We start from the raw sequence: 26,853 nt of genomic DNA, 5'->3' as shown, positions 1-26,853 counted from the left end.
AACATAACAGCTCTGCTAGAGCAGGCCCAAGGAAGCCCATCTAGCCCAGCATCCTGTTTCACAAAGTGGTCCACCAGATGCCTCTGGGAAGCCCACAGGCTTGAGCTGAGGCGGGCAGGCCCTCTCTCCTGCTGTTGCTCCCTCTGCAACTGGGATTCAGAGGCATCTTGCCTCTGAGGCTAGAGGTGGCTTATAGTCACCAGACTAGTAGCCATTGATTCACTTGTCCTCCATGAATTTATCTGAAGTCCTTCTTAAAGCCTTGCAGGCTGGTGGCTGTCACATCTTTTGGCAGAGAATCCCATAGGTTAATTATTAATTGTGTGGAAAAAGTACTCCCTTTTGTTGGTCCTAAAGTTCTTGGCAGTCAGTTTCATGGGATGACCCTGGTTCTAGTGTTGTGAGAGAGGGAGGAAAATGGCTCTCTATCCACTTTCTCCACACCATGCATAATTTTATAGACCTCTATCTGGTCTCCTATGTGTGACTCACCTCAACAAGAGTCTTTAAGGCTAGAGTGTCTTTAAACCATACAAACACCCCAGAATACTATCAGGTTCAAGTCCCACCTGCAGATTTGGCATAGCATCCTGCTTCTGTTCTGTGCTTCCTCAGTGCACTCTCTTGAAGTCCAGTACTTGGAATCCCTCTTTGTTCACCTTGAAGCCTCAAGTTTCCCCACCTTTGAGACTGTAGAGGACCAAGCCCTATAAAGGTCCTCTCCCCTAGACTCAGTGGTGTGGCTTTCTAAGAGACTTTTTTTGCAGTTGTTGTCACGGAAATCTGGTGGCAATAGCTGCCTGCTACTGGCCAAGAGCCCACCTGGCCGAGCATCTACTGTGTGCTCGAACCCTTTTCCCCTAAGCTAAATCACTGGGCTACTGTACACTTAAGCTGGAACACTGAACCGCAGAGTCCAGAATAGCTGAACGGAGCTAAAAATCACTATCCTTGAGTGTCCCTTGTGTGGATCTATTGTGGAACGGTCAGCACTGGAGAGCCCTGACACCCTTGGAACCCAGAGTCTTAATTCACTCCCTGCATGGGCCTGCCATGGGACCATCCCTGTGCCCACCTGACAGAGAACCGCCCCGCCCCCTGCCCCCCCACCAACTCCTGAATGAGATCCTAAAGGTTTTGAGGCTGGGCAGTTCACTATACAGACTTGCCATGGGGGCTAGCCCCTGTGCCTGAGAAACCCTTTGCTAGCAGACAATGAAAAGTGGTGCAAGGTCAGCATCCCGTCTCCTCTCCTTGCCCTCTGCTTTGGAAAACATGTTGCAGCTGAGACCCCCTAAACCTTCCCCAGTTGAAATCCTCCCTTTTTGGCACACAAGTCAGCAGATACAGACAGATGTTACTGTCAGCCTGCTCTTAGTTTTCTTTTCGCGATCCTTTTCTCCTTTCCCTGCCTCTCTTGCTGCACATACCAATGCCCTCCACTCCATCATCCCCCCTCCCTCCTTATCTAGTCCCTGGGAGCTGTCTTCACTCCCTGTGCAACTGCAACTTGATCAAGCTTGCCAAATATCACCATTTGCAATGTGCCTCTGCATTAGCAACAACATTTCAATTTGTGATGGGGCGGCTAACACATCAAGTTTATTATTATTAAACTTTAATTCTTTGTTTCATCAGCCTTATCTCTGGGTCTGTTGCTCCTCAGAGGTACTCAGATTGCAGCCCATTTTAAATTCACGCTTGCAAATTCAGCTTTGTGCTAAATTCCCTCAAGTCAGCTCAAAGGCATAAGAACATAACATAAGAACATAAGAAGAGCCCTGCTGGATCAGGCCCAAGGCCTATCTAGTCCAGCATCCTGCTTCACACAGTGGCCCACCAGATGCCTCTGAGAAGCCCACAGGCAAAAATTGAAGGCATGCCCTCTCTCCTGTTGTTGCTCCCCTGCAACTGACATTTAGAGGCATCTTGCCTCTGAGGCTAGAGGTGGCCTATAGCCACCAGACTAGTAGCCATCAGACAGACAGACAGACCTGTCCCTGAATTTGTCTAAGCCCCTTTTAATGCCATCCAAGCTAGTGGCCATCACTATATCCAGTGGCAGAAGATTCCATAGATTAATGATGCACCTTGTGAAAAGGTACCTCCTTTCGTTAGGTCCTAAATTTCCAGGCCTTCAGTTTCATGGGATGACCCCCTGGTTCTAGTGTTGGGAGAGAGGGAGAAAATTTTCTCTGTGTCCATTCTCTCTACTCCATACATAATTTTATAGACCTAGATCATGTCCCCCTGTAGTCGCCTATTTTGCAAACTAAAAAGCACAGATATACATATGCATGAGCAAGTGTGGTGAACAGAATTTCCAAAGACTGAAGCAAATGAGCCAAGCTGTATATCACAAGCAATGCAAATACAACTCACAGAGCTGTTAACTCACAATTCACCAGACTGATTCTGGCAGACACATGCTTTCACTACCCCAAATATGGCATTCCAGTCAGACCTTGAAGATGAGTAAAACCCAGCCTAAAGTAAATTATTTGACTATGCTTCTGCAGTTATCAAAAGAGCCCTCCTGGGCCAGACCCCAAAGGTCCATCTGGACCACCATCCCATTTTGAACCAGATTCCGCTGGGAAATTTGAAAGCCGCCCAGAGACGTATGTTTGGGCGGGGAATTAATTAATTAATTAATTAATTAATTAATTAATTAATTAAATAAATAAATAAAAACATGAAGGTCAAGCCTGCTCTCCCTGCACATGAGGGGCCGAATTCACCACCCACACGATTACCAGCTCTGTGACAGAGCCGACAGGGGTGGTGGGAATCAGGAGCCACCTGGCCCCTGGAAGCGCCAGAATGCCCTGAGAGAGTCCGTGGGGCATTCTGGGGAGACCTCGGCGTTGTGAGGCTTTCTGTAGCCTCCCAGTCAGGGTTAGCGGAACCTCGTTTTGGGCGGGGGGGCGCATGATAGGTGGGCTAGCAGCCGGGAGCTGCGTGGCTACCGGTGGTTCACACACATGGGGGAAACTGGGCTGGGCTCCCTTAGCCCGGTTTCCTCCACATGTGTGAATAGCCTCCTTGCAATTGTTCCCCACTCCCAGTATATTGGTTTCAAAGGTAAACAGTCTCTGAAGACAGTGGCTCCATTTAGCTGAAAAGCACTGAGAGGCCTCTCCTAATCCTCCATAAATTTGCCCAATCTTCTTTTAAGCCATCTCAGCCAGCCGCCACCACATCTTGTGGCAGTGAGTTCCATAAGTTAACAATGCATTGTGCAAAATTAACTTGAGAAACTGAGAAGAAAGTTTTGGAAGTGGGAGTGGAGGGGGAGAAACCCCAGGATTATCTACTGTCTTTGACCTTGCTGGGTAACAACCGAGACATCAGAAAGGAAATCCTTCAACAGTAGTGTGTATGCTGGTAACCTCCAGGCTTGACTACTGTAATGCACTCTACATGGAGCTGCCTTTGTACATAGTCCAGAAACTACAATTGGTACAGAATGTGGCAACCAGACTGGTCTCTGGGACCACCTTAAGGGTCCATACGACACTGACTTTAAAAGAACTACACGGGCTGCCGATATGTTTCCAAGCGAAATACAAAGTGCCCAACAGTTTGGGTCCAGGGTACTTAAGAGAGCACCGTCTTTGTCATAAACCCTGCTGCTTATTAAGATCATCTTGGGTGGTCCCGTTACAGGAGCCAGCAGCTCGTTTGGTAGCGACTCGGGACAGGACCAAATCTGTGGCTGCCCCGGGGCTTTGTCAAATGCTCCCTGTCAAAATAAGAGAATCTCCATCTCGGATTGCTTTTTAAAAGACCCTCAAGATACACCTGTTTTCTTAGGCTTTTAACTGAAATTAAACGGTTTTCATCTCATGAAATTGTTTTTACTGTTTTGTTTTGCGCTCTAAATTGTGCAGACCGCCTAGAGAGTCACATATCAGGCAGTATATAAATATAAATAAGATAACTAAATAAACATGACAACTAAATGGATCCATTCCGCTCCGCCGGGAGCCGAGCCAAGGGCGGCACGGGTGAGGCTTGCTCCCACCGTTCTAGTAGTCAGGGGTCCCCAAGCTTGGCTTCACAGGCGTTGCTGTGGTAATCCAGCCGCCTAGAGGGACCCAGGCTTGGCAACCCTTGTTGTAGGGAAAGGCTTCCAGACTGCTGGACCACGAAGAAAGCACAAGGCACGGGGGGCGGGCGGGCAGGAGAGGGCAGAGGGACTCCGTGCATCAACAGGTTAGACTGGTCTCCTCAGGCCACCTACTGAGGAGAAGGACTTTGGCAATTAGTAAGACGGCGAATTATCGCTGATTTTTAAGAAGCGTTCATTGCCTTCCTCCTGATTGCATCCAAGAACGTGGAGGCAGAATGCAATTCTAATATGGGAGCCCTGAATGAAGGAGGCGACCAGAAGGGATCGAGCACAGTCTGATCAAAGCCTTCAACACTCTCTTCCAAAACCTCTAGGTGGTTTAAACAAGCAGCCTTGGTCCTGCTCAAACACCTAACCAATTGGGGAAGGAAAAAGACACCACAAAGCAAAAGTCTGACTCTTCAGGAACTGGATGCAGAAGGGGAGGTTTAAAAAGGCCAGAGATGCAGCAGCTCTCCTCAAGCAGAAACTACAAGCACCACTGGGAGAGGTTATCAACCAGAGACTGACAACAACAACACAAACATTTGGTTGACTCTGAGGCCAAAGCGATTGAGAGGGATTAGTCCATTTTAACAGATTACCCCTCTGACACTTTCTGCTTGCTTCATGCTAAACAAAATGATCCTCTTTAAGCCTGCTTGGCTCATTCTGTGCCTAGAAAAATGGTGAAAGTTCTCTTCTGTCCTGTAAACTAATATGAAACATTGTGGAAAACCTGAAGTAGAGCACCCGATTCCTACAAAATGCACACCTTACACTTGCCAGCCCAACAGGCAAATATGGAACTTTGCTCAATTTCCCAGTTTGTTGTTTCCATTACTGCCCTTTTGCTCACTGTGGTCAGTTCCATCAAATTTAAACCAAAACAATCCACAATATCAGAGTTGTCTCCTGTTCCAGAGCCTATTCTCAGGTACACTAGATTCTACTCTGTAGCAACATCATCTCTCTCCATGCCATCCTAAATGTGTTAATCTTTAAAATGCCACAAGATGTTTCTTGTTTTCCCTGAAACACATTAACACAGCTAGCCCTTCTCTATGGGGAGAAAAGCAGCTGGGAAGAGGGGTTTTGAGAGGAAGAAAAACCGGGCTAAGCAGCCCTTCTGATGCACAAATCGTCCTCTCCCAACTTCAGCTCCTCCGGCTTTTTATTTCTTTAAGAAACAGTCTAGAAGAACCACCAAACTGCCCATCTTCTTGTACAGTTTGACCCTGGTCTGTTTAGGCTTGAGTAAAACTACACTTTAAGTTTTAACCTCTCCCTACCCACCAAATCTTTCCATTTCCTAGGAAGCTCTATTGCCCAGATAAATGTGAACTTCAGCACTTCTTACTTTAAAAGCATATACTGTACTAATTTCACCTTTCTATACTTCGCTTTAGACCAGGTGTAAAAGTTACATTGAGCTTAACTACTAAAGCAGAGCTGAGAAGGATGAAAAGAGTCAAGAATATTCCAACCAAACTTTCTAACAGGATAAAGAACTGAGATGCAGTCAAAAAGGGAACAGCACCCAGTATTTCAGCCATTAGCCAGTTAAGCTTCTATGGACTATACCTAGGATGTTTTCTAAAATTAATTAGTTTTCCTGATTCTGTACTCAGCCCTTAGAAAGACTTGAGGGTTCTCATTAGTGCTAGGGACAGATTGGCTCATATTTCCAAGGGGAAAACCTTCATTTGTTTCTCTCTCTCATGGTCCCGCACATGGTGGAGTGTGTGAGTGTGTGATTTTTTGCACAAGGCACTGGTCTAAACTAATTTCCCTGCAAGAGGTTCCTCCATTATCAACTTTAGACTGAAACAAATGGCAGATGGGGCTTCACTCAGGAACGTCTCCCCCTTCTTTATTCATTACATCCAGTCTGATGGAGAGTTCTGTGTAATTCAAAGGTTTGCATACAGCTCTGTGAACACTGGGTTTACTCCTAACAAAGGTATTCTTTTACTGACACATGCTTGCTGAAATAAGGCAAATCTGATCAGCTATGAAGCTTACCTGCTCCTGGGAATTCATGACCTGCAGCTTCATCTGTTTCAAGTAGGTGGAGGTGAGAGGCATGTTGTAATCAATGATGCCAGAGACCAGAGAGGAGGGAGGCTCATTTTCTAAAGGTAAGCAGGAGAAAGGAAGAAAAACATCACTTGAAAGGTAGGGTGACTGAGCAGCGCTGCAGCGCCACTACTGCCCAGATGCACAGCCCAGACGCCAAGGGGCAGCCACACCCCTCTTCAATCACGTATCTTTCCTGTTCCTATATGCAAAGCAGGTGATGTAGGGGGATGAGGCCTAATTTTTACAACAGGAGGTGCACATGAGTGAGGGAGGATGAATTCCCCACAACTGCTCCTTTATCTCCCCATGTTCCATTGCTTCAGGCACTTTCCCCCCAGCACGGTTCACTTCCGATATCAGAGCTGAGCTGAGATTAAAGTCCCTTGGGTGACAAACGGTGGAGAAGCCTCAGCAACCCTCAGGCACCTTTCGCTGGAAAAGCAGAAAATGACAATTCATTCATATCAGGACTTTGGCTGATTCTCACAAGCATTTACTGGGTAGGTCAAATGTCCTAACCGGCTTGGGGAGCTGTGTGCCCTCCCAATTTTTTTATCATGTACAAATCAAAACCTAGGATGGAGGAGGGGGAAGTGATTGTGTCGGAGCCTTGCACTGGGTAGGAAGGCCTCGTCCTACCCAACACCTGTACCCAGCTGTTTAATGAGGTTGGAGGAAAAGCAATCCTGCCCAGCTTGTGGCTCACACATGATCACTTCCCCCTCCTCCTACCTAGGTTTTTACTCACACATGAGTAAAGCACAGCTCCCAAAGCTGGATAGGACCCTTGTCGTACCCAATTAGCACTCATGAGACTCAGCCTCATAAATGGAGGAGAGGTCTATCAACGGCTACTACTTGGAGGGCTATAGGCCACCTCCAGCCTCAGAGGCAGGATGCCTCTGAGTACCAGTTGCAGGGGATTAACAGAAGGAGAGAGGGCCTGCCCTCAACCCTTGCCTGTAGACTTCCAGTGGCATCTGGTGGGCCACTGTGTGAAATAGAATGCTGGACTAGATGGACTCCCTTGAGCCTGATCCAGCAGGCCTGTTCTTATGTTCTTACATAAATATCATTCTTTTAATCAGAATGGCCCTTTCACCCAAGTGCCTTCTGTACTTTCAGCCTAGCACATTGGCAGGTACCTTTTTGTGCCCATCAGAAAACACCAAACAGCACATCCCCTTGACAGCCATGCCTGTCAGTTAATGGGTGGAAGGGGAAAGAGAACACACAGCAGAGCATCCTATTTAGGTGAAAAATGAGGCTCAGCACATCTGGCCTCCTAAAAAAAAAGCCAGCAGCCAAGTGATCAGCGGCTCTCCCTCTTCAGTCAATTCCAGCCAAGGTCTTCAGCCTGCAACCTCATGGCTTGAGGCTGGGACAGACCCTACTGATTTACTGTGGACTGCATGTGTTCAGGAATCAGAGTCCCAAGAGTATCAAAGCAGGGAGCGTACACATGCCTTCAGAGTGGGACCTTCCTGATTCATCCTGAGTGGCATCTAAAATTAACTGAGTGGGCTTAAAAAAAATCTGTGAGCAACAGACACAGGCATGCCTTAGAGGGAACACCGGTCCCCTTTTCTGCTAGAAGGGACTCTGATTACCTCAGCTGACATCCTGACTGCTGTGCTTGTGCAACAAAAAGTTGGACTAGTGGAACAAGATTGTGCAGTTGCGCTAGATCACAGGGATTTTTGGAATTGCGCTATTATGCAAATGTTCCTTACACAACGTATGAGGCCTGCCACAGATTGCACACCTTGTTGTGCTAGCACAACACTAGTCTGGAATGCAAACTCCAGACTTTGCACAACTAACTACTGCAACAGTCTTGCGCTAGCACAACATCCTTGTGCAAATGCAGCTAGTCAGGATATGACCCCTGGTATCCTCTGAAGAGCACCTGGCCCTGCCCTGCACAACATATAACCCATGGGCTGGATCCAGCCCGCGCGTACATTTTTGCTGGCCCACAGCAGAGCCGGCCAATCCTGGTGAGAAGCGGGCAAAGGGGTGGCAGGAGTAGTGGCGAGGCAGTGTGGGGCTGTGGGACCAGGGGAGGGGGCATGGGTGTTGCCGCCACACGTCTCCCTGCCGCTGCTCACCCTTGCTCCTGAGTCCCTCTGCTGCTCTCGGGGCTGGGAACTGGCCTTAGCAAGCGGGCAGGGGAAAGGGTGGCAGGTGGGGCGGCAGGCTGCTGTGGGGTTGGGGCAGGTGCACAGCCACCTCACCGACACTGCTCCTCAGGCTCAGACTGGCCCACAGGGCAACAGGGCATATTCCCAGTGCGCCCCACCGGCAGGGCTCCCCTGCACCCCAACTCCCATTCGGCTCAAAACGCGGTGCCCTCCCCACATACATTCCACCGCCCTCTCAGTGCCCCAGGTCCGGCCCTGCTGCTCCCCCAGTTCCCGAGCCCCTCTGCTGCTGCTGCCAGGGCCAGGAGCCTGCTGGGAATGAGCCCCCCCACTGGGCTGCCGCTAAGTGGACTTGGGAGCACAGTAGTCCTGCTGGTGCTTGCTTTGTGCAACCTGCCACAGTAAGAGACACTGACATTATGTGGGGCAAGGCAGTGGGGGTAGCCGGGCGGGGAGGGGCCAAACACAGACCCACCCTCCCCTAGCTATTAAAAATGTAAATTAAATTTTAAAAAGAAAATTATTAATTTTAAAAAAATATTTAACTTTAAATAATTAAAGAATCATTTTTTAAAAAAAAAATTAATTGACTTCGGCCCTCGCATACCAAGACACAGTTGGTTTCGTCCCACCGGGGCATTTGAGTGGTGCAGTCCTGATCTTGGCCTGTGTGATGAGCTCCTGGGGTGATCCTTTGCTTGGCAGGAAACATGGAACTTCTGGATTGGACAGGCCTGGTCAAAATATCAAAATTCTGGCTTCCCAAACCTCCGTTCAGCCACCAAACTCACTGGGTGAATCTGGGCCAGTTGCTTCTCTCTCAGCCTAACCTACCTCACAGGGTTGTGAGGATAAACCTAACCCTGTACACTGCTCTGGGCTTCTTGAGGAATGCAGTAAATAAATAAAATAAATATATGTTCACCCTGGCAGGGTGAACGAAGCATTGCCTTTTGCCTGTTGCCCCTTCAAGCTCTGGAAACTGACCCCATGGGCCCTGTGTTGCAGAACAGCTTGGGTCCGAGGTGTTTAAGAGAACGCCTTCTTCTTCATCAACCCCACCGCCTGTTAAGATCATCTGGGGAGGTCTGGCTGCAGCGGAGCCTTTCCTAGAGTTGCCCTGGGACCTTTCTCTGAATGTTTTTGAGAAGGACCTAAAAACATACCTCTTTAGTCAGGCTTTTAGTTTATATTTTTAAAGATCCGGTTTTAGTATTTTTAAATTGTTTTAATTATGTTAATATTTTAATGGTTTTATATTGTGAATCGCCCAGGGATATTTTGTTTGAGGTGGTGTATAAGTGTGCTAAATAAACAAACAAACATACACACACACACACCCATCAGGTCTGGATTTGGATAAGACTTCTCGTGGGCACAGCCTGACCATCACAACTACTTACATCTGTACAGTGCACTGACATTTCTTTTTCAGCCTCCAGCTAAGGCAAGGGTTTTCAACCTTGGGTCCCTAGATGTTGTTGGGTTGTAGCCCCCATTAAGCTCAGGTCATTGTGGCTGGGGATGATGGAAGTTGTTGTCCAACAACATGTGGAGAACCAAGGAGGGCAGCGTTTTGGGTTGCTAACAACTGGCCTTGGAGAATGCTCCTGAGCAACTCCATGCTTGAGACTGAGGAAAGGCTGCCTGTTGTCAGAAGCAAGTCTGTGAGAGATCATGGAGGTAAGCAGCCAGTTCCGTATCTAACTGCAATTCCCTGAGGTTTCCAAACAGACTGATGAACGCAACTCGAATTAGCTATTGTCCTTGATGAACGTTGATCAAACATAATCTAAATCCATCTCTCCTTCACAGGTGACGAGAGCACCTCTATCACCACCCTCTCCCTGCGCAACACATAATGGGAAAGCATGAAGCTCTGGAACAAAAAGGTCATTTGTTTCTCTCCAGCCCTCCTGGCAAAGTGGCAAAAACTTGCCAATCCAGGGATCTGTTTTGCCTGTGTGATTTATGCTTAAAGGACTCTTATTGTGGAAGGGGCAGTCTTGACAAGGTCTTTCTTGCTCACTGTGGATAATATAAGCAATGCAGTCCTCCCCCCTCATGCTATAACTTCTGCAGCCAGACTCCCACTGAAGTAGGAAGAAGAAACGGAGCAAGAGTGGAAGACTCATTCAGGGCCAAGGACCACAATGGAGAGCTATCACAAGGCAGAAGGGCCGTGATGGTTATCTTGCATATTAGACTTGTACACATTTAAAGTTATTTGCAGATCATTCACATGAATCTTGGCAAAAGCCAGAGAGAGAGATTGGCAGGTAGACATTCTAAGCAAATCTGGGAATATTCTTCTGACATTGCAGCCCTCAAAGTATGAAACATGTGAGTCAGCCCTTAGTCAGCTACCTAGGGACAAATTCAGGCCTCTTATGGAGGCTCTGGGCCAAATCCAGCCCTCTGATAAATGTCCCCTAGCTATCAGCCTGGGAATGAAAAGTGCAGAGAAGGCGGCATTTGTGGCAAGAGAGCTTGGTTGTGGCAGGCCACTTTGAGGGACAGTGGTTAACGTGCTGGCCCACCAACTCCTCATTCTCTCCTCAAAACTTCCCCAAGGATCATTGTCCTCTCTCCTCACAATGGCTCAGATCTAGCCTACCAAAACTGATGTGTTATGGGAGCTGCACACCCACCTCAAAGGGCCGGAACTATTTGCACACCTCTCTGTGTGCCATGGGAAGGGCAAATTCCAGGGTTCCTACTTTCCTCTCTTCCTGTAATTGGTAGAAATGTGTTCCTGAAGGCTGCGTGACCCTCAGGGGCATTTATTTTTCAAATTTTATACTGCCTTTCATAAGGCATTGCAAGGCGGTTTATATTTCTACTAGTTACAGGGTGACCTGAGAAGAAAGTAAAAACCCTGAAATTTATCTTCCCCACTGTGTGTTGTGTGCAGTTTTAGTGTGGAGGGCTGCTGAAGTGAGCACACAGCTCTCCATTCCACACACACTTTGGTCGTCCAAATGTGAACCAGCGGTTCTTCAGAAAAACTAGTTACAGGCCAGAGCATTAGAAAATCCCAATACACAAAGACTTCAACATTACCAGTTCTTACAACTATTTATACAGCACCTTCCATTTAAGAAGTCTTAAGCTTTTTAAATTTCTCCTCACAAGACCTGTGATATGTAGTATTCCCACTTTAGAGACAAAAAACTGAGGCTAGGAAGCCGCAAAGACCAAGAGGACAAAATGAAGCCATAGCAAAAGCAGCTCTTGAATCCAGGTCTGCCAACCCAGGAAAGTTGTTTCAGAGAACTTTTATCTGTTTTATGCTAGTCAGTTTGGATTAGCAATTGCTCTTCTGTTTTTATTGTTTTCTGCTGTGTTTTTATCTGGTTTATTGGTTGTTGCTAGCCACCCTAAAAGGACTTGTCCTAAAGAGCGGGGAGGCGGGGTACAAATGTTTTAAGTCAAATTAAAATAAAAAGTGTAAACTTATTGAAAACAAATACTACATTTAGGCATGTTCTCACTGACCAACATGTTTCTGATTTTTATCACAATGTTTTTTTCAAATTTTCAGACTTGCCTCTAGAACCATGAAGGCTAGAAACTTAATTGAGAAGAAAAATAAGAGCTAGGAATCTCAGGATTTTTCACAGCAGCCTTCCTAAGGCATACCTCAAATGGACTTCACATTGCCAGTTATTATAGAATGAGTAGGACTCTGTACCAGGGGAGAAAAAAAGGTCTATACCCAACAATCTACATAGAATCTATCTATGTGGTTGCTAAGAGTCGACACCAACTTGACGGCACTTAATCAATCAATCAATCACACCCAGCAATGCAAAGCAGAATTCTGTGACCTACATATAAATACAGACCACAAATTAGGTAAATTCCCACAATTTGTCTTATTTTGCTCAACTTATTCTGCTGCTTTGTACTATTTTTCATGACTGATTCTGATTTGGCTAATCACAGGGAGGTCAAGGAACTCTCTAGGATACTGAAGCCCCACCCCCAACCACCGGAAATCTTTTTCAGTCACCTCTCTGGCTTCTAAGGTTTGAACCCCCACCCTCTGAAGCAGATGTTTGCAGCCACATGAAGACTGCTCTTTTTCTATAATGAAAACCAAAATTCTCAACTAACTAAATTATCTGCCTAGTGTCATATTCTGTACTTCTTCCGTGCTCCTGTGGAGCCACAGCATTAAACGGCCTCCCCACCTAACCCGATTATAGAAATGTAAGATCACTGAGACTAGGGAACCCTCAGGTGACCTCTCTTCTAACACAGGAAGGAAAGGGCAATTCATAAAGCCAAAACACATTTATCATGCCTAGACCACTATGATCTCCTTTGCCAAGGTGGTCCATTTAAAACTGTTTCAGTGAAAATCCCCAGGCGACTACAGGAAAAGAAGCATGCAGAGGGGTCTAAAGAGATGTAACTATTCCACGTGAAATGATCTGAACATGTACCCCAAGCAGCCAGGTGGCAACTGGGCACTTTGCTGTAGGCCATGTAGGGCCTACAAGCAAAGTGCTTTCTTGAGTACCCAGAATGTTGGGGGGCAATATGCTGAATCATTGTAAACCGCTTAGAGAGCTTCTGCTTTAGAGCGGTATATAAATGTAAGTGCTATAGTGCTTTCTTAAAGCTTTACCTTTAGGCTCCACGCCATTGGAGTTAAAATGCATCCTCTTCTGGCATTCAGTGCAGCTCATCAGGAACCTGGTCACGGCTTCTCTTGGTAGAAAAGCATAGGTTTCAGCAATCTGGAGGAGGAACAAGATGAGATCTATGTGTGTCCTGGATAGTAAGAGTCAATGCCACATGGAGAACTCAGAAGAGCATATTAGCCTTGCTGCTTTAGAACAGATTCTACAGACAGAAAACACCCATTTAAAAAGTTTACAGGTGTGTCTACAGTGCATGCTAATTCTTAATCTTATTAACACAAAGCACTTAGAGAAGACTAATTTGCCAGGCATATGAAAAGCCAATTGACTGAAGGGGAATCTTATCAGTTACCATTCTTAATTATTCTTATTTCTAGCATATGTCTTCCATCCTTTCTCCAAAGGCTCAAAATGGCATATTTAATTTAATTCATTCATTCATCATATTTATATACCGCCTGATATGTGTATCTCATATATTGTAAACTGCTTTAGGTGCCTTTGTCAAGGCAGAAAGTCGTTATAAAAATGTAGTAAATAAATCAATAAATCTAGGCGGTGTACATGATTTAAAACAAAAGTAAAAACAATTAAAACAATTTCACAGGATAAAAAGTTAAAAACAATTTCATAGACTAAAAGCAATTAAGCAGGTTTAAAAGTAATTTCAGTTAAAAGCCTGAGAGAACAGGTATGTCTTGAGGGTCCTTCTAAAAGCAAACAAGAGGTGGAGATGCTCTTATTTTGACAGGGAGCATATTCCAAAGCCCTGGGGCAGCCACAGAGAAGGCCCAGTCCCAAGTCGCCACCAAACGGGCCGGTGGCAAACGTAACCAGACCTCTCCAAATGATCTCAAGAGGTGGCAAGGTTCATGACAAAGGAGGCGCTCTCTTACGTATCCTGGACCCAAGCTGTTGGGCACTTTATATTTCACTCAGAAATGTATCGGCAGCCAGTGTAGTTCTTTTAAAATCAGTGTTATATGGTCCCTTCCGGTTATCCCAGAGACCAGCCTGGCTGCCACATTCTGTACCAATTGTCATTTTTGGACTATGTACAAAGGCAGCTCCACGTAGAGATTAGGGATGTGCACAGAACCAGTTTGGAGGCTCCGAACCATTTCAAAGAACCAGCAGTTCTGCCAGTTCAAAGGCAGCGGGGGTCTCCCTTTAAGAGCAGCGGGAGGGTGCACTCACCCCTCTCACCACTTTTCCCTCGCCGGATATGACCGGAAGTCACTGACGCGCCTGGGCATATGTGACGTACGCACACCCATGCTGACGCGCACAGGTGCATCGGCGACTTCTGGTCATATCCGGAAGATGAGGGCAACAGGATGGCAGGGAGCCACCTTGATGGGTTTTTTAAAAAACTGACACCAGTGGGGGGAAAGCAGCGGGAGGGGTATGTGCACCCTCCCCCCGCTCTTAAAGGGAGACCCCCGCCACCTTCGAACCACCCCACCGCGGTTCCATGCACATCCCTAGTAGAGAGCATTACAGTAGTCAAGCCTGGAGGTTACCAGCATAAGTGGGGTTATTCTCATTTTATGAATTTTATTTGTTTGATTCTTTGCTTAAGACATGTATATCCTGCCTTTCTTCATCTGAATTCAAGGCAGCTTACAATGAGAGACAACAAGGTCACCCAGTTAGCTGCATGGATAAGCAGGGATCTCAATCCAGGCGTACACCAGACCAGACCAGGTTGCCTGTCCTGAGCAGCCAGCCTTGGGTCAATGCCAAACTCATGAACAAACGGGACTGGGGTAATAGCTCAGTGGTAGAGCACACACGATTCAGTGGCCTGTTTCCGTGTAAGATGGCAGCTTCATATACGATTGCTATTTGCCAGCATACCAGAAGGGTGAGAGAACAGAGCAGGGCCATTCTCATGCATATACATGGGGTGGGGAGTGGCTTAGTGTAGGGTTGCCATATTCCGGCTTTCCAAATCTGGGTACCTAATTTGCATATTATGTAAATTGGCTGGAAAATGATTTCTGAGCAGAAGAGTGGCTTCACGTTTTGCTCCGTCACTCCACTTGTACAAGGGCTACAGCTTAGCTTTTTTTCTTGTTTCTTTTAAAGGAAATCTGAAATCTGGGAACATCTGAGTAGGCTAAGCAAGCTGTGTGAGATTTATTTATTTATTTATTTATTTGAAGCATTTAATATACAGCCTACTCCAAAGACTCCGGGCGGTGTACAATGACATGTAAATAAGGTAACATTAAAAATAACAATCAAAAATTACATTAAAAATTGCAAACTAAAACAGAAAGGAAATAGAGTAAACTACAGGGCAAATGCTCAGCGGAAAAGAAGGTCTTCAGTAAGGATTTAAAGACCAGTAAAGAGGGGTGAAACCCAGAATTTCGGGGGGGGGGAGCATGGCAACTCTACTTTAGTGAAACTCAGAGACTGGAGCAGGGCCTGGGCCTCTTCATCCTCGGGATGTGCACAAAGCATTCCGTGCATATCCAGGGATGGGGGTGGAGAGTGCACACTTTAAGAGGAGGAAGGCAGCGTTTATCTGCCCCTCCTTTGCTCCTCCGCTGTCCCCTGCTGTGCCAGAGCGGCACTGTTTGCATTAAGCCGCCAAGCTGTTTGCCCGGCGGCATTTGCTTAGCAACAGGAAGTTCCTTGTTCCCAGCAGCCTCCGGTAGGAAATGGCGTCTGAGCATGTGCAGACGCCAGCTTGAGTGCTCCGCAACACTGGCCACGCAAGATGGTGCCTGCACATGCTTAGACACCATTTCCTACCCGACGCTTACCCCCTTTGGCTGGGGCAGTTCGAAGCGTTTCAGCGACTGGAAATAGAGGTGCCGAAACACTTCGAGCACACTATTTCATCCTCTGGCTCCGAGTCCTGGTCCTCACTAGATTACGCTTCACTTTTGTGGTGTTCGCCAATCGCCCCGGAGCCGTTTCATTAACACTTTGGTCTGGTTGTGTGTCACCCGTAGGAGCCCGGGGGTATGCTTTTGGTGGGTTCAGCAGTTGAGGTTGGGTTCGACGGTTGCGGTATCTGTAGTCCTGGAACCAGAGGTGTCAGGTTCGACCTTGGCTTCTGTGGCAGAGGTTTGTCCCCTGGAGGGTCCTGTGGAGGTCTCTTGGGAGCCTGCAGTGAGGATGTCTGTCCTGGCATCAGTGAGGTGACCCTGAACAAGATGCCCTGTAGCAATCATCCCAGTGGCAAGGATAATGTTGTCCATGTCTTCTAGTGTAGAGCCCCAGTAGGGGCCTGAGAATTCATCTCAGAACCAACCTGTAGACTGGTCCCTCCCTGCATACCACATAAGGGTCCAATGCTCGGTACCAGGCCTGGTTGGTCTCAGCTTTGTGGTGGTATGAACTCGAGGTATGGTAGGAGTTGAATGCCGGGCATCTGCCCCAGTTGTGGTAATATCTGTCACGGTAGGAGACCTGTTCTAGGATCATATCCCGGTGGTAGGGCTCAGAGCTGGTTTGATAGTAGGTGCTTGTGCCCAGTATAAGGGTCATTGAGGTCCAAACAATACCCTTCAGGTTCCGAGTGCACATCCCCGTGGTTAGAGTGGGGTTCGTCTATGGGGACCTCATTGGGCTCAGAGTCACCATGGTCTGGTTCCAAAGGAGAATATAACAGCTCTTTGGGACAGTCCCATTTGGGGTCAAAACATACGGTCCAGTTTGGGGTAAAAAGTGGATTCTGGCCGAGCGTCTGGGTACAAGTGATGGCCCAGGATCCACTGCACAAAATCGGGCAGCTGTGGTCCCGTCCCAATGAATAGCTCTTTATTCAAAGCAAGAAGGATGCTTCACGTGGTTGGTTCCAGGATACAGGAGGCGGTGGTTGTTTGGATGGTTCCACTGGAAGCAGGCAGTTTTTCTTCTTTTTTGGTTTAGGTGGGTCTGGGGATTATCTTCTTGGGCCCATTTCTTTGTGAATTTCAGCCAGGGTTGCCCTGTTGAGTGCAGATCTGTTTGGTATCGACTAGGTGGTGCTGTTTCTTTTTCTTCAGAGTGGTATCTGTAGGAGTTGGAACCAATGCATCTGGCAACTTTTTACGTTTTAATTCTGTGGTGGAGGTCATTGGTACCGTATCGGACCCCAATGCAGGGGTCAAAGGAGCCATAGGCTCAGGGGCGTAACTACTATTAGACAAGGGGAGGCTGCGGCCTGGGGGCCCCCACGCCTCGAGGGGCACCCCAGAGGCAAGTCACATGTGAAGTGTGTGGGTGCGTGTATCAGCGAGGGGCCCATTTTAAAATTTTGTCTCTGGGCCCACTCCAGCCTTGTTACGCCCCTGCATAGGCTCAAAAGTCAGAGTGCCTGAAGGAGTCGTGGTGACTGGCAGGATGACTGACACCAGGGGTGAACCCAATAATGTAGTACAGTGATGGCCCAGACTCTATTCCATGGCACGTTGCATGGTGGTAGGGGTTGACTGTAACAAATGTAGAGCCTACTCCCACAGCCAGGAGGCTCTGTTTTTGCACACCTGCTTGGTGAAGTTGAGGCAGTGCACGGATATGTCTATGATATGGGTCTTGCTGAGGCAAAAGAGACAGCGGGTGTGGCCGTCATGGAAGGGAGTTTGGCCCTGCACCTCATACACTTTTTGAAAGTGACCTTGCTGGCCTTACACCATGGAAATGGCGAGTCCCAGGCTTCTCAACTTGTCTAGGGAGTTGGGGGGAAAGTGGGGGGAAACACAGAGAAAAAATCAACATGCAAAATGAAAAGTATAGGATACTGGGGAGAGGGAAAGAGAGGAATAAAATGAGAATTAAGAACCAAAAACCTGATTGTTAGTTTGTTTGGAAGACAATCTTGGAGCATTCAAGATGAAGTCGATCTGTCAGCAGATGAAGGAAGACTGAGGAGGGAAAGCTAGCGCAAGCCACATATCACCAGAGGGAGTGGGGCTACTGCCAAAAACCTCAATCTCGAGCGAAGCTTGGAAACTTCCTGATGTGGTCTCTGCGCAGGCGCAAAGCCCATTTGTGTAGAGCACAGGGACCACATCGAAGAACTCCTACTGCCTGGAAAGTCTCAGAGCAAGGGAAAGTCAGAAAGAGAACAAAATTATTTCTCTCTTTCTTTCTCTTTCTCTCCTTTTCTCTTCCCTTCCATTGCAACCTTCCTGCCCTTCTCAGAACAATTCATTATTTTCCCTACCCTATCAAGGTTACAGTTAATGACGACACCATGGTTTATGCAGGGAACTGATAGCACACTTACAGATATTAACAAGTGGCAAGGTTGTTCATGCACTAAGCAAATAACAAAATGCAAAAAACAGTTTATATATTTAATTCTCTTACGGCCGACCCGGTAGAGAACTCCGTGGGGATGTTGAGACACGTCTGGATGCCTGCTGGAACTCTCGCAAGGTCCTGCGAGAGTTCCAACCATTGCCTTGGGAAGGAACGGGTAGGAGCAGGAACATTGCCTGGGGCGGGAGGGGAACGGGCAGTGAGACCAAAAAAAATGAGGGCAGCGAGAAAAAAAGGGGCATAGAGGAGGCAGCGGGCAGCTGAGTCACACCACCGAGAGGATCCCGGCTGGGCAGGCGGCGGCTGGGGCAGGCTCCTGAAAATGGCCAGACGGAGGCTGGCGGAGCAACTGGGGCTGTTGTGGCGGGCATGGGGGCTGGGAGGGGGGAGAATGGCGGAGAAGGGAATGGGGTACGGACTAGGGCAGAAGGGGAGGGGAAGCAGCGCAGATGCTGTGCACCGGGTCTGCTAGTACATACCAAATTAAGGGATTCCTAATCCTGTGCCAAATAAACTCAAATTCTACACTCAGAATAAATTACATATATTGATACAAAAGAGACAGTGGTCCCATGGAAAGACCACTTTCTTTTGACCTGGGAGATCTGGGCTCAAGATCCCCTTCTGCAATGCACTTTTTGTGGGACCTGGGGCCAAGTCATTCGCAATCAGCTCCAGTCTGTAAAATAGTAGTAGTAGTAGTAGTAATTTAGTACAGGTAGATCTCCTTACTCGTGGATTCGTTATCTGCGGTTTCGTGCATCCGCGGTCGAGGAAATGACACCCAACCTTGGCATATGCGGCAGGGCACATTGACCTCATGTATCCACAGGTGGCCAGAAATGACCATGGAGGTCATTTCCAGCCACCATTTTAGGACTTGGAGCCACAAAATGGCTCCTGTCGAGAAAAAATGGGGGAAATCACAATTTTCGGTTGTTTGGGGGTACAACTCGGGGGGAGCAGCAGAGACAGGTAAGGAGCTCCCCTTGCAAAAATCAGCCAGTTTTCAGCTGGTTTCTGACCAGTTTCAGCCGATTTGGGGGCATTTTCGGCTGAAAATGGCCAACCGGGAATGGAACCCCTGCAATCCCATAGAGATCAATGCTTCCTTATTCACAGTTTCCGTATCCGCGGTACAGCCGTGGAACGGAACCCCCGCAAATAAGAAAGTCCACCTGTACTACTAGAACTAGCAGTAATTTAGTAGTAGGATTATTGAAAGGGTCAGTAGCAACATCAATGTTATAAATCAATTTGAATATAGATAGTACCGTAGACATTTTCTAAATATTTTGTTAACCTTTTCAATTTGTATTATTTATTCTAACATGTCTTGATGACTGAAAATTATGGGTTTGGGGCAAAGTACAGTGCAGGGACCAGTGGCAAATTCAGTAAGGCTGGATTTGCATGTAATGCCAAACTGGAGTTGAATGGAGCAGAGGTTGGAATTTGTGTACGTCCTAATGTGTGAAACTGCAGTATCACAGCAAAAGCGACCTGTGGTTTCTCTCGCCAAACTCCAATTTGAACCTTCTGTTTTTAGTGAGTTTCGCTGCTCCCACCTAAGGTTTGAAAGCAGCAGCGCTATGTCTAAATGCAGATGCCACCATAACTGGGTGTTCTTGTTGCTCTTTCTGGAACTGAAATCATAGAGAGGGCAACCCAGACTCGCCCAGGAATGCGCCCGCTCCATGCCTGCTGGGCTTCTCACTGGCCGCCTCTCCAAGCACTTGCCCCGCCCCCATTTCCGCACTCTGAAAGCCGTTGCCGGGCAACAGGGACACGTGTTCTAAGCCTGTCAAAGTGAACAGTCACATTGTGGGATGCCCACTTTCCACTGTGTCTCTTGTTCCCTCTTTTGGCAAAGGGGATGGGATGGCACTATGTATTTTGGTCACCAAAAATGAATTAATAAAGAATTATGTTCACAAGCACGTGCAGTCACGGTGGCACCATAAACCGGGCAACCCGGTTTATAACATATGGCAGGGCAGCGATACCTGGGGTAAGGTTCAAAAGGTAGCCCCAGCCAGGAATTCTTGAATGGCTCTGCTCTATTTTTTGTACATAGATGGATGGCTCTGCTCTATTTTTTGGGCCCAGCCCCTTCCCCTTGGGTAAAAGCATGCCATCTCTGGTGTTACTCGTAAGAGCCATCCAGCAGGAGGAGTACTGCCTCTAGTCACAGGAGATATTCTTCCTGTGTGATAACAAGGGATGCTGCTCCAGAGCGGACCACTCTCTCGTGAGTGAAAGGCCATGGAGACACGTATGCAGGCCAGACGGTACCGCTCAGCTTGATTGCTCAATACAAGCAAGCTGCGGAGATGGGTACCACGACAATACCTTTCCCTGTCCTGGCAACTGCCACGAAGAAGTAGTCCTCTGCCAGTCCAACCGTCCATTGGCACATATCCATGTTTGGTTTTGCCCGCAATGGCCACACTACTTTCCTGGGATCGCTGATAATCAGGGCTCCCCTCATCCGTGATTCCCCATGGCTCTCAGATCCCACCTCGAGGGCTCTTCTGAGCCCAAAAACAAGGGAGCCCCAGAGTCAGTAGCAGACTCGGGGGATGAGGATTGGGGGACACTGCAGAGGCCCCAGAACCCCCTTCAGAGCAACTCCCAGAAGAAGACCCTCTTTCAAGGACTTCTAAGAACCCCCCAATTACCTCCCAAGAGGGCACCGAGGAGCCACCGTTTCCAACTCCAGTCAGCCTCTCTGAGGAAATCCCTTGCTCCACAGCCATCCCTATCCCTTCAAGTTTAGTCAAGAGCAGGGTGTAGCCACAAGCCCCCGGACCCATCAGGACCCCCGTTCAGACAGCGGCACATGGCGGCATACCATGGCTGCAAGGAACTCAACCAACAGTGCAGGAGTGCTTACCTCGCATCTAGAACACAACAAACTAAGGGGTCTCCTCGGGAGAAGGAACAATAGCCGGATTCCTCATGAGTAAGGACTGTTTGCTGTTAATCTCCAGGAACAGGGTGTGGCCCTTTCCTAACAGTATTTAGGTCACTTTCTTTCCTGGCCCAGTTAGTCAACAACTGCTCAAACAGGTCTAAACCTGGAGAGTTCTCATGCCATCTGGAGCCTGGGATTCCTGCTTCTGGATGATCTTACCCTGCTCCTGAGACTCTGCATTGGGACGCTTTCCTGTGAAATCTTGATGGAACTTCTGCTCCGTGGGGAGCAGGGGTCAACACCTCAGCACACCCTGCAGATGGAGCACTTCTGTGTTAGGTACATGACCACAGCAGCTGATCTGCACATGCTGCAACACTAGTCCAAACCTTGGAAATTTGAATGAGAGTAAAGCTCTATCCTTGGTCCTGGTGCTTCCCTAGTCTGCCCCCCCTGGGACTGCCCAGACATATGGAGCAACTACTACTCTTTGGGAGCATGAAAGGGTTGCCTGGAGAGGAGGGTGTCATGGTGTGTAAGTTCTACTCATTACCAGAGAGAATGGGGGCCCCACACAAGTGGGGGGCCCTTTATTTCGATGGCCTACCTCATGAGAGTGCATTCTGATGAGGCCTGAAGCCCACGGGGCCTCTGAGCCTCCCCAGTAGATTGCCTTCTCATGAGAGAGCTAATCCCCAGCTGGCAAGCTGACATGGGAGCAGGAGTGTGCTTCGGTGTTCCTGGGCGGCTTTGTCCAGGTCTGTCAACACAACAGCATCCTTTGTCACAGTCTGATGACATGACACAGTCTGGTGACATGAGTGCTACGTTGCTTGCTGGGATGCCACCTTGGCTAACCAGGAAGAGAGAGTTACAAAATTCACAGTTACAAAATAATCTCACATTTGGCTACCCGCAGTTTGCCATTAAGAACATAAGAACAGCCCTGCTGGATCAGGCCCAAGGCCCATCTAGTCCAGCATCCTGCTTCACACAGTGGCCCACCAGATGCCTCTGGAGAGCCCACAGACAGGGGGTGAGGGCTTGACCCCTCTCTTGCTGTTGCTCCCCTGCAATGCTTATTCCCCTGCATCTTGCCTCTGAGGCTGGAGATGGCCTATAGTACAGTTGCCATGCCTCCCCCCCCCCCCGCCCCAATTCCGGGTTTTACCCGGATTTTAAGCATCTCTTCCAGCTTGCTTAGCCCACACAGATTCTCCCAGATTTCAGATTTCACTTTTTAAATTTTTAAAAAAGCTAAGCTCTAGCCCTTGTAGAAGTGGGGTTATGGAGCAAAATGTGTAGTCACTCTGCTCAGAAATTATTTTCCAGCTAATTTACATAATATGCAAATTAGGCACCCGGATTTGGAAAGCCAGAACATGGCAATCCTACCTATAGCCACCAGAGTAGTAGCCATTGATAGACCTGTCCTCCATGACTTTGTCTCAGCCCCTTTTAAAACCATCCAAGCTAGTGGCCATCACCACATCCTCTGGCAGAAAATTCCATGAGTTAATTATGAGCTGTGTGAAGTCCTCCTTTTGCCGGTCATAAATTTCCCGACCTTCAGTTTCATGAGATGACCCCTGGTTCTAGTGTTGTGAGAGAGGGAGATGTGTGACTGCACTATAAGACTTGAGCAACAACTCGGTGAAGACATCACACCCAATCACGTTCCCTGCTAACCCTAGTTAGGAACCCACACCATGAGGCTATTCACATGTGCATGCAAAACCAGGCTATGGGAGCCCAGCCCGGTTTTGCATGCACGTTTGAACCGCCGGGATTGCGCCCGATCCCAGCAGCACCACGGCAGCAAACCTGCTTGTTGAGTCACTCTTTAAAATGAGGTTAAGGGAGCAAGCACTTTCATGGTCATGTGTCAGCTGCTGCTGCAAGACCGCAGGGATCCCAGGGAGAGGAGGGGGGATCTCCATGATGCACCGCACACTTGTGTGGTGCATTATGGTATTTCCAGGGGCTGGGATGACACATCCCAGCCCCCAATCCTCCCCACTGCCTGGGCACATGAGGCGTGCACCCAGCACAGCAAGAGTGGTCCTCTGCAGGGAAGGTAAGTCTAACCTGCCTTCCCCACAGCCCGCTCTGGAGCCCTTCTCACCATGGTTTGAGCTTCCAAACATTCAACAGGCAAATCATGGTTTAGAACGGATTGTGCTCCATCTACCCAGCCCTCGGCTTTAAATGTTTGTAGCTTCCAGAGGGCCTCTGTTCAGAACGTTCCCTCCCATCTTCAAGGTGCAGCAGCTTCTTGAGGCAGAGCAATGGTTCTAACTGTGGTTTGTGAATTCGGGTATAGCAGGAAACCACAGTTAGCACAAAGTGTGGTTTGCAAACCATCAGCAAACTGTGGCTGGTCTAGCAGACCCTCCCAAACCATGGCTTGTAACCTGGCATTGGCTCAGACATAATGCCAAGCCACGGAGCTCAGGACATGGCTTCCTAAAGCATGGAGATTCTATCCTCAAGAGACTCCAAAATCTTGTGCAGATGTTATCAACACATTTTCAACTGCCCCTTTACCACTATGAGGGCTAGAAGCTTGATTCTTTATGGCGGGGCGGGGGGGACTCAAGATATTCATAAATCAAGAAAAGCATGTTTTGTTTTGGTGACAGCATTTAAAACTGAGATTCGGAACGAAATTTAACACCAGGCTACGTGTAATTAAATGTGTGAGGAATTGCAGAAGAACAAACATTGTGGAGGCAGCAGATGAGTTTTTATTTAGAGGAGACAAAGGTGCTGATTGCAGAAACCACAGCCCCCACAGTCGCTCCCCTCCTCATACACTCAGCTAGCTGATAATACTCTGAGGTCATTCACACAATCAAAAACTGTGTTCTACCCGGGTTTGGGAACTGTGTGTGCTCCCAATTTTAGGTTGTGCAGAAGCAAGGGGAGAGGAAAACCTGAGAAGAAGTGATTGTGTGGACACAAGGTAGCAGGAAAACCTGGGTAGCTTTTCCTCCAACTTTGCTTCCACACAACCAAAAATTGGGAGCACACACAGTTCCCAGACCTGGGTAGAACACAGTGAGGCTCTCCACACAAGCAGTGTGGCGAGCCTAAGCGGGCCCTGCAGGCAGAGCGGGCTTAGCTAGATCAGCTGCCCAGACAATTAATGGCTCCTTCATGGAGCCGGTAGGGGCAGTATGGCTCAGGGGGCGCCCGGCCCCCGCAAGGCCCAGGATGCTCTGCACAAGTGTGCGGGGGCATTCTGGGGAGATCCCCAAGGCCAGGAGGCTTGTTTTAGCCTCCTGGAGGGGGTCTCCTTGTGATTCGCCACAGCATCTCACAATTGGGTAATTGCGCGCTCCACTAAGCTCGTTTAAGAGGAAAGGTATTTTCGGAGGCTTGCTGCTGGGAGCCGCATGGCCCCCATTGCAGCATACGACTGGGAGAAATCAGACTAGGCTCCCTTAGCCTGATTTCTCCTGGTTGTGGGAAGAGCCTCAGTGTTTGATTGTGTGCATGACCTCAAAGTGTTGATACTTTGCCTTTCAAGCCCTGTCCTGCTTAGGAGCTAGGTCCTGGATGGACTGCTTGCCCTCCCAACAGCCAGCTGGCCACTGCGATGATTGTGGGTCCTCCTTTGGGTGCCCCCAGCACCTTCTAAGGGGGAGTGGGTAATGACTGGGAAGATCAGCAGTGCTTTCTCTAGGAAAGGCTCTTCCCAGAAGAAAATTAAGTAAAAAGTAAAAGAAAGCTTGCCTAGCAACAAGTCCAACATCAGCTCCATTTACAGAACTCCCCTTTTCTGCTATAGTGTTGTTGTTTTCCAAGGCATGTGAAGCATTTAAACCTTTATGGATTATTTTATATGCTGGATTTTTAGTCACTATCCTATCCTGCTAAGTTTTATTGTTTAGCTGCAGTTGTGAGTTTTTTGGTTTCCGTTTTCTTCTGATTTTTAAAGTTGTGAACTGCTCTTAGCACCCTTATTTGTTGAAAGACAAGATGTAAAATTATGAAATAAAAGTACAGGGTCAAACTGAAATCACAGACCGGTCAGTCTGACCTCAGCTCCAGGGGAGATGCTAGAACAGATTCTAAAGTAGTCTGTAAGCATCTTGAGATCAATGTAGTGATTAGTTGATTTGTGAAAAACAAACGCTGGCAGAGGATTGTTCTCTCTCTCTCTCTCGATTGGATTATTAGTTCAGTGGATTCGGAGGTGCACCTAGGTAATTTTGGAGCCTGGACCTAAAGGTCTTTGGAGCCCCCCTCCCCCGCTGCAAATTAAGCATCCTCTCCCTACACACGCACACCGTCACACACACAGAGTATCTTTTAATACATGGGTTCTTGAGGGCACAAACAGCAACTGAATTCACAAGAATGTAAGAATATAAAACAGGTATATTTATGCAAAGTCTCCTTAAGTGGCGCAGCAGGGAAATGCTTGACTAACAAGCAGAAGGCTACTGGTTCTAATCCCCACTGGCACTATATCAGGCAGCAGCGCTATAGGAAGATGCTGAAAGGCATCATCATCTCATACTGTGTGGGAGGAGGCCATGGTAAACCCCTCCTGTATTCTACCAAAAGAAAACCACAGGGCTCTGTGGGCGCCAGGAGTCGAAATCGACTCGCAGGCACACTTTACCTTTATATTTATGCAAATATTCATTAGCAGAAACATTTCAACACACAACTTAACGAATTTCCATCCCACATATTTCTTTCCCCACTCTCCCCTCTGTTTCTAAAGCAGAGATCACGCTCGGCCGCCTGGCACAGGTCACAGTCATGCTCAGCCACCTGGCACAACACAGGCTGGTGACATGATCCGGCGGCCACAGCACCTGGGACAGACTAAAGAGGATCTGGGGGCCCCAGAGGGTGTGGAGGCCCTGGACTTCTGCCCAGAAGTCCGGGGTAAGAGTGCCTCTGAGTGGATTGTGAGAATGTCATTTAATTCAATTTAGCATTTGATTAGGGAGGAGAGCTGGTCTTGCGGTAGCAAGCATGACTTGTCCCCTTAGCTAAGCAGGGTCTGCCCTCGTTGCATATGAATGGGAGACTACATGTGTGAGCACTGTTAAGATATCCCCCTTAGGGGATGGAGCCGCTCTGGGATGGGTATCTAGGTTCCAAGTTCGCTCCCTGGCAGCATCTCCAAAATAGGGCTGACAGAGACTCCTGCCTGCAACCTTGGAGAAACCGCTGCCAGTCCATGTAGACAATACTCAGCTAGAGGGACCAATGGTCTGACTCAGTATATGGCAGCTCCCTATGTTCCTATGACAAACGACCCCATGATTTGATGTTTCAAATCAACGTCAAATGTCAGCTAGTCAAATGTCAAATGTCAGCTAGATAATACAACTTCAGTATATGTGAATCCACTACCGGTTGGAAAACCATATGCAAAGGATGCTCATCAGTAGCTCCTCATCAGCATGGAGAAGGGCTTCAACTGGGATGCCACAGGGCTCTATTCTGATCCTGGTTCTCGTCAACATTTTTATCAATGACTTAGATGAAGAGAGAGAATCCTCTTCAAATTCGCACATGACATTTATTTATTTACTGACATTTATATCCACTCTTCCTTCAAGGAGCTCAGAGCAGTATACATGGTTATTTTAATCCTCCAAACAACCCTGTGAGGTTGGTTAGGCTGAGAGATACATGACTGGCCTAGAGTCA

General features: G+C 47.9%; 1 protein-coding gene across 8 annotated transcripts in view; it reads right to left on the bottom strand.

The window, feature by feature from the left end:
* The window catches only part of NOL4L (nucleolar protein 4 like), a 180,219-nt gene that overhangs the window by 85,303 nt on the left and 68,063 nt on the right, over window positions 1-26,853 (bottom strand). For all 8 annotated transcript variants that reach the window (XM_053244813.1, XM_053244814.1, XM_053244821.1 and 5 more), the window contains 2 exons: window positions 12,977-13,088; window positions 6,140-6,249 (listed from right to left, as the gene is read on the bottom strand). In XM_053244813.1, coding sequence (XP_053100788.1) covers window positions 6,140-6,249; window positions 12,977-13,088 — 222 coding nt within the window. The remainder of the gene's footprint in view (window positions 1-6,139; window positions 6,250-12,976; window positions 13,089-26,853) is intronic.

This window comes from Hemicordylus capensis, chromosome 4 (genome assembly GCF_027244095.1).
Source record: "Hemicordylus capensis ecotype Gifberg chromosome 4, rHemCap1.1.pri, whole genome shotgun sequence".
Lineage (NCBI taxonomy): Eukaryota > Metazoa > Chordata > Lepidosauria > Squamata > Cordylidae > Hemicordylus > Hemicordylus capensis.
Note: the sequence above shows the minus strand (reverse complement) of the source record. Positions and strands in the feature narration are given on the sequence as shown.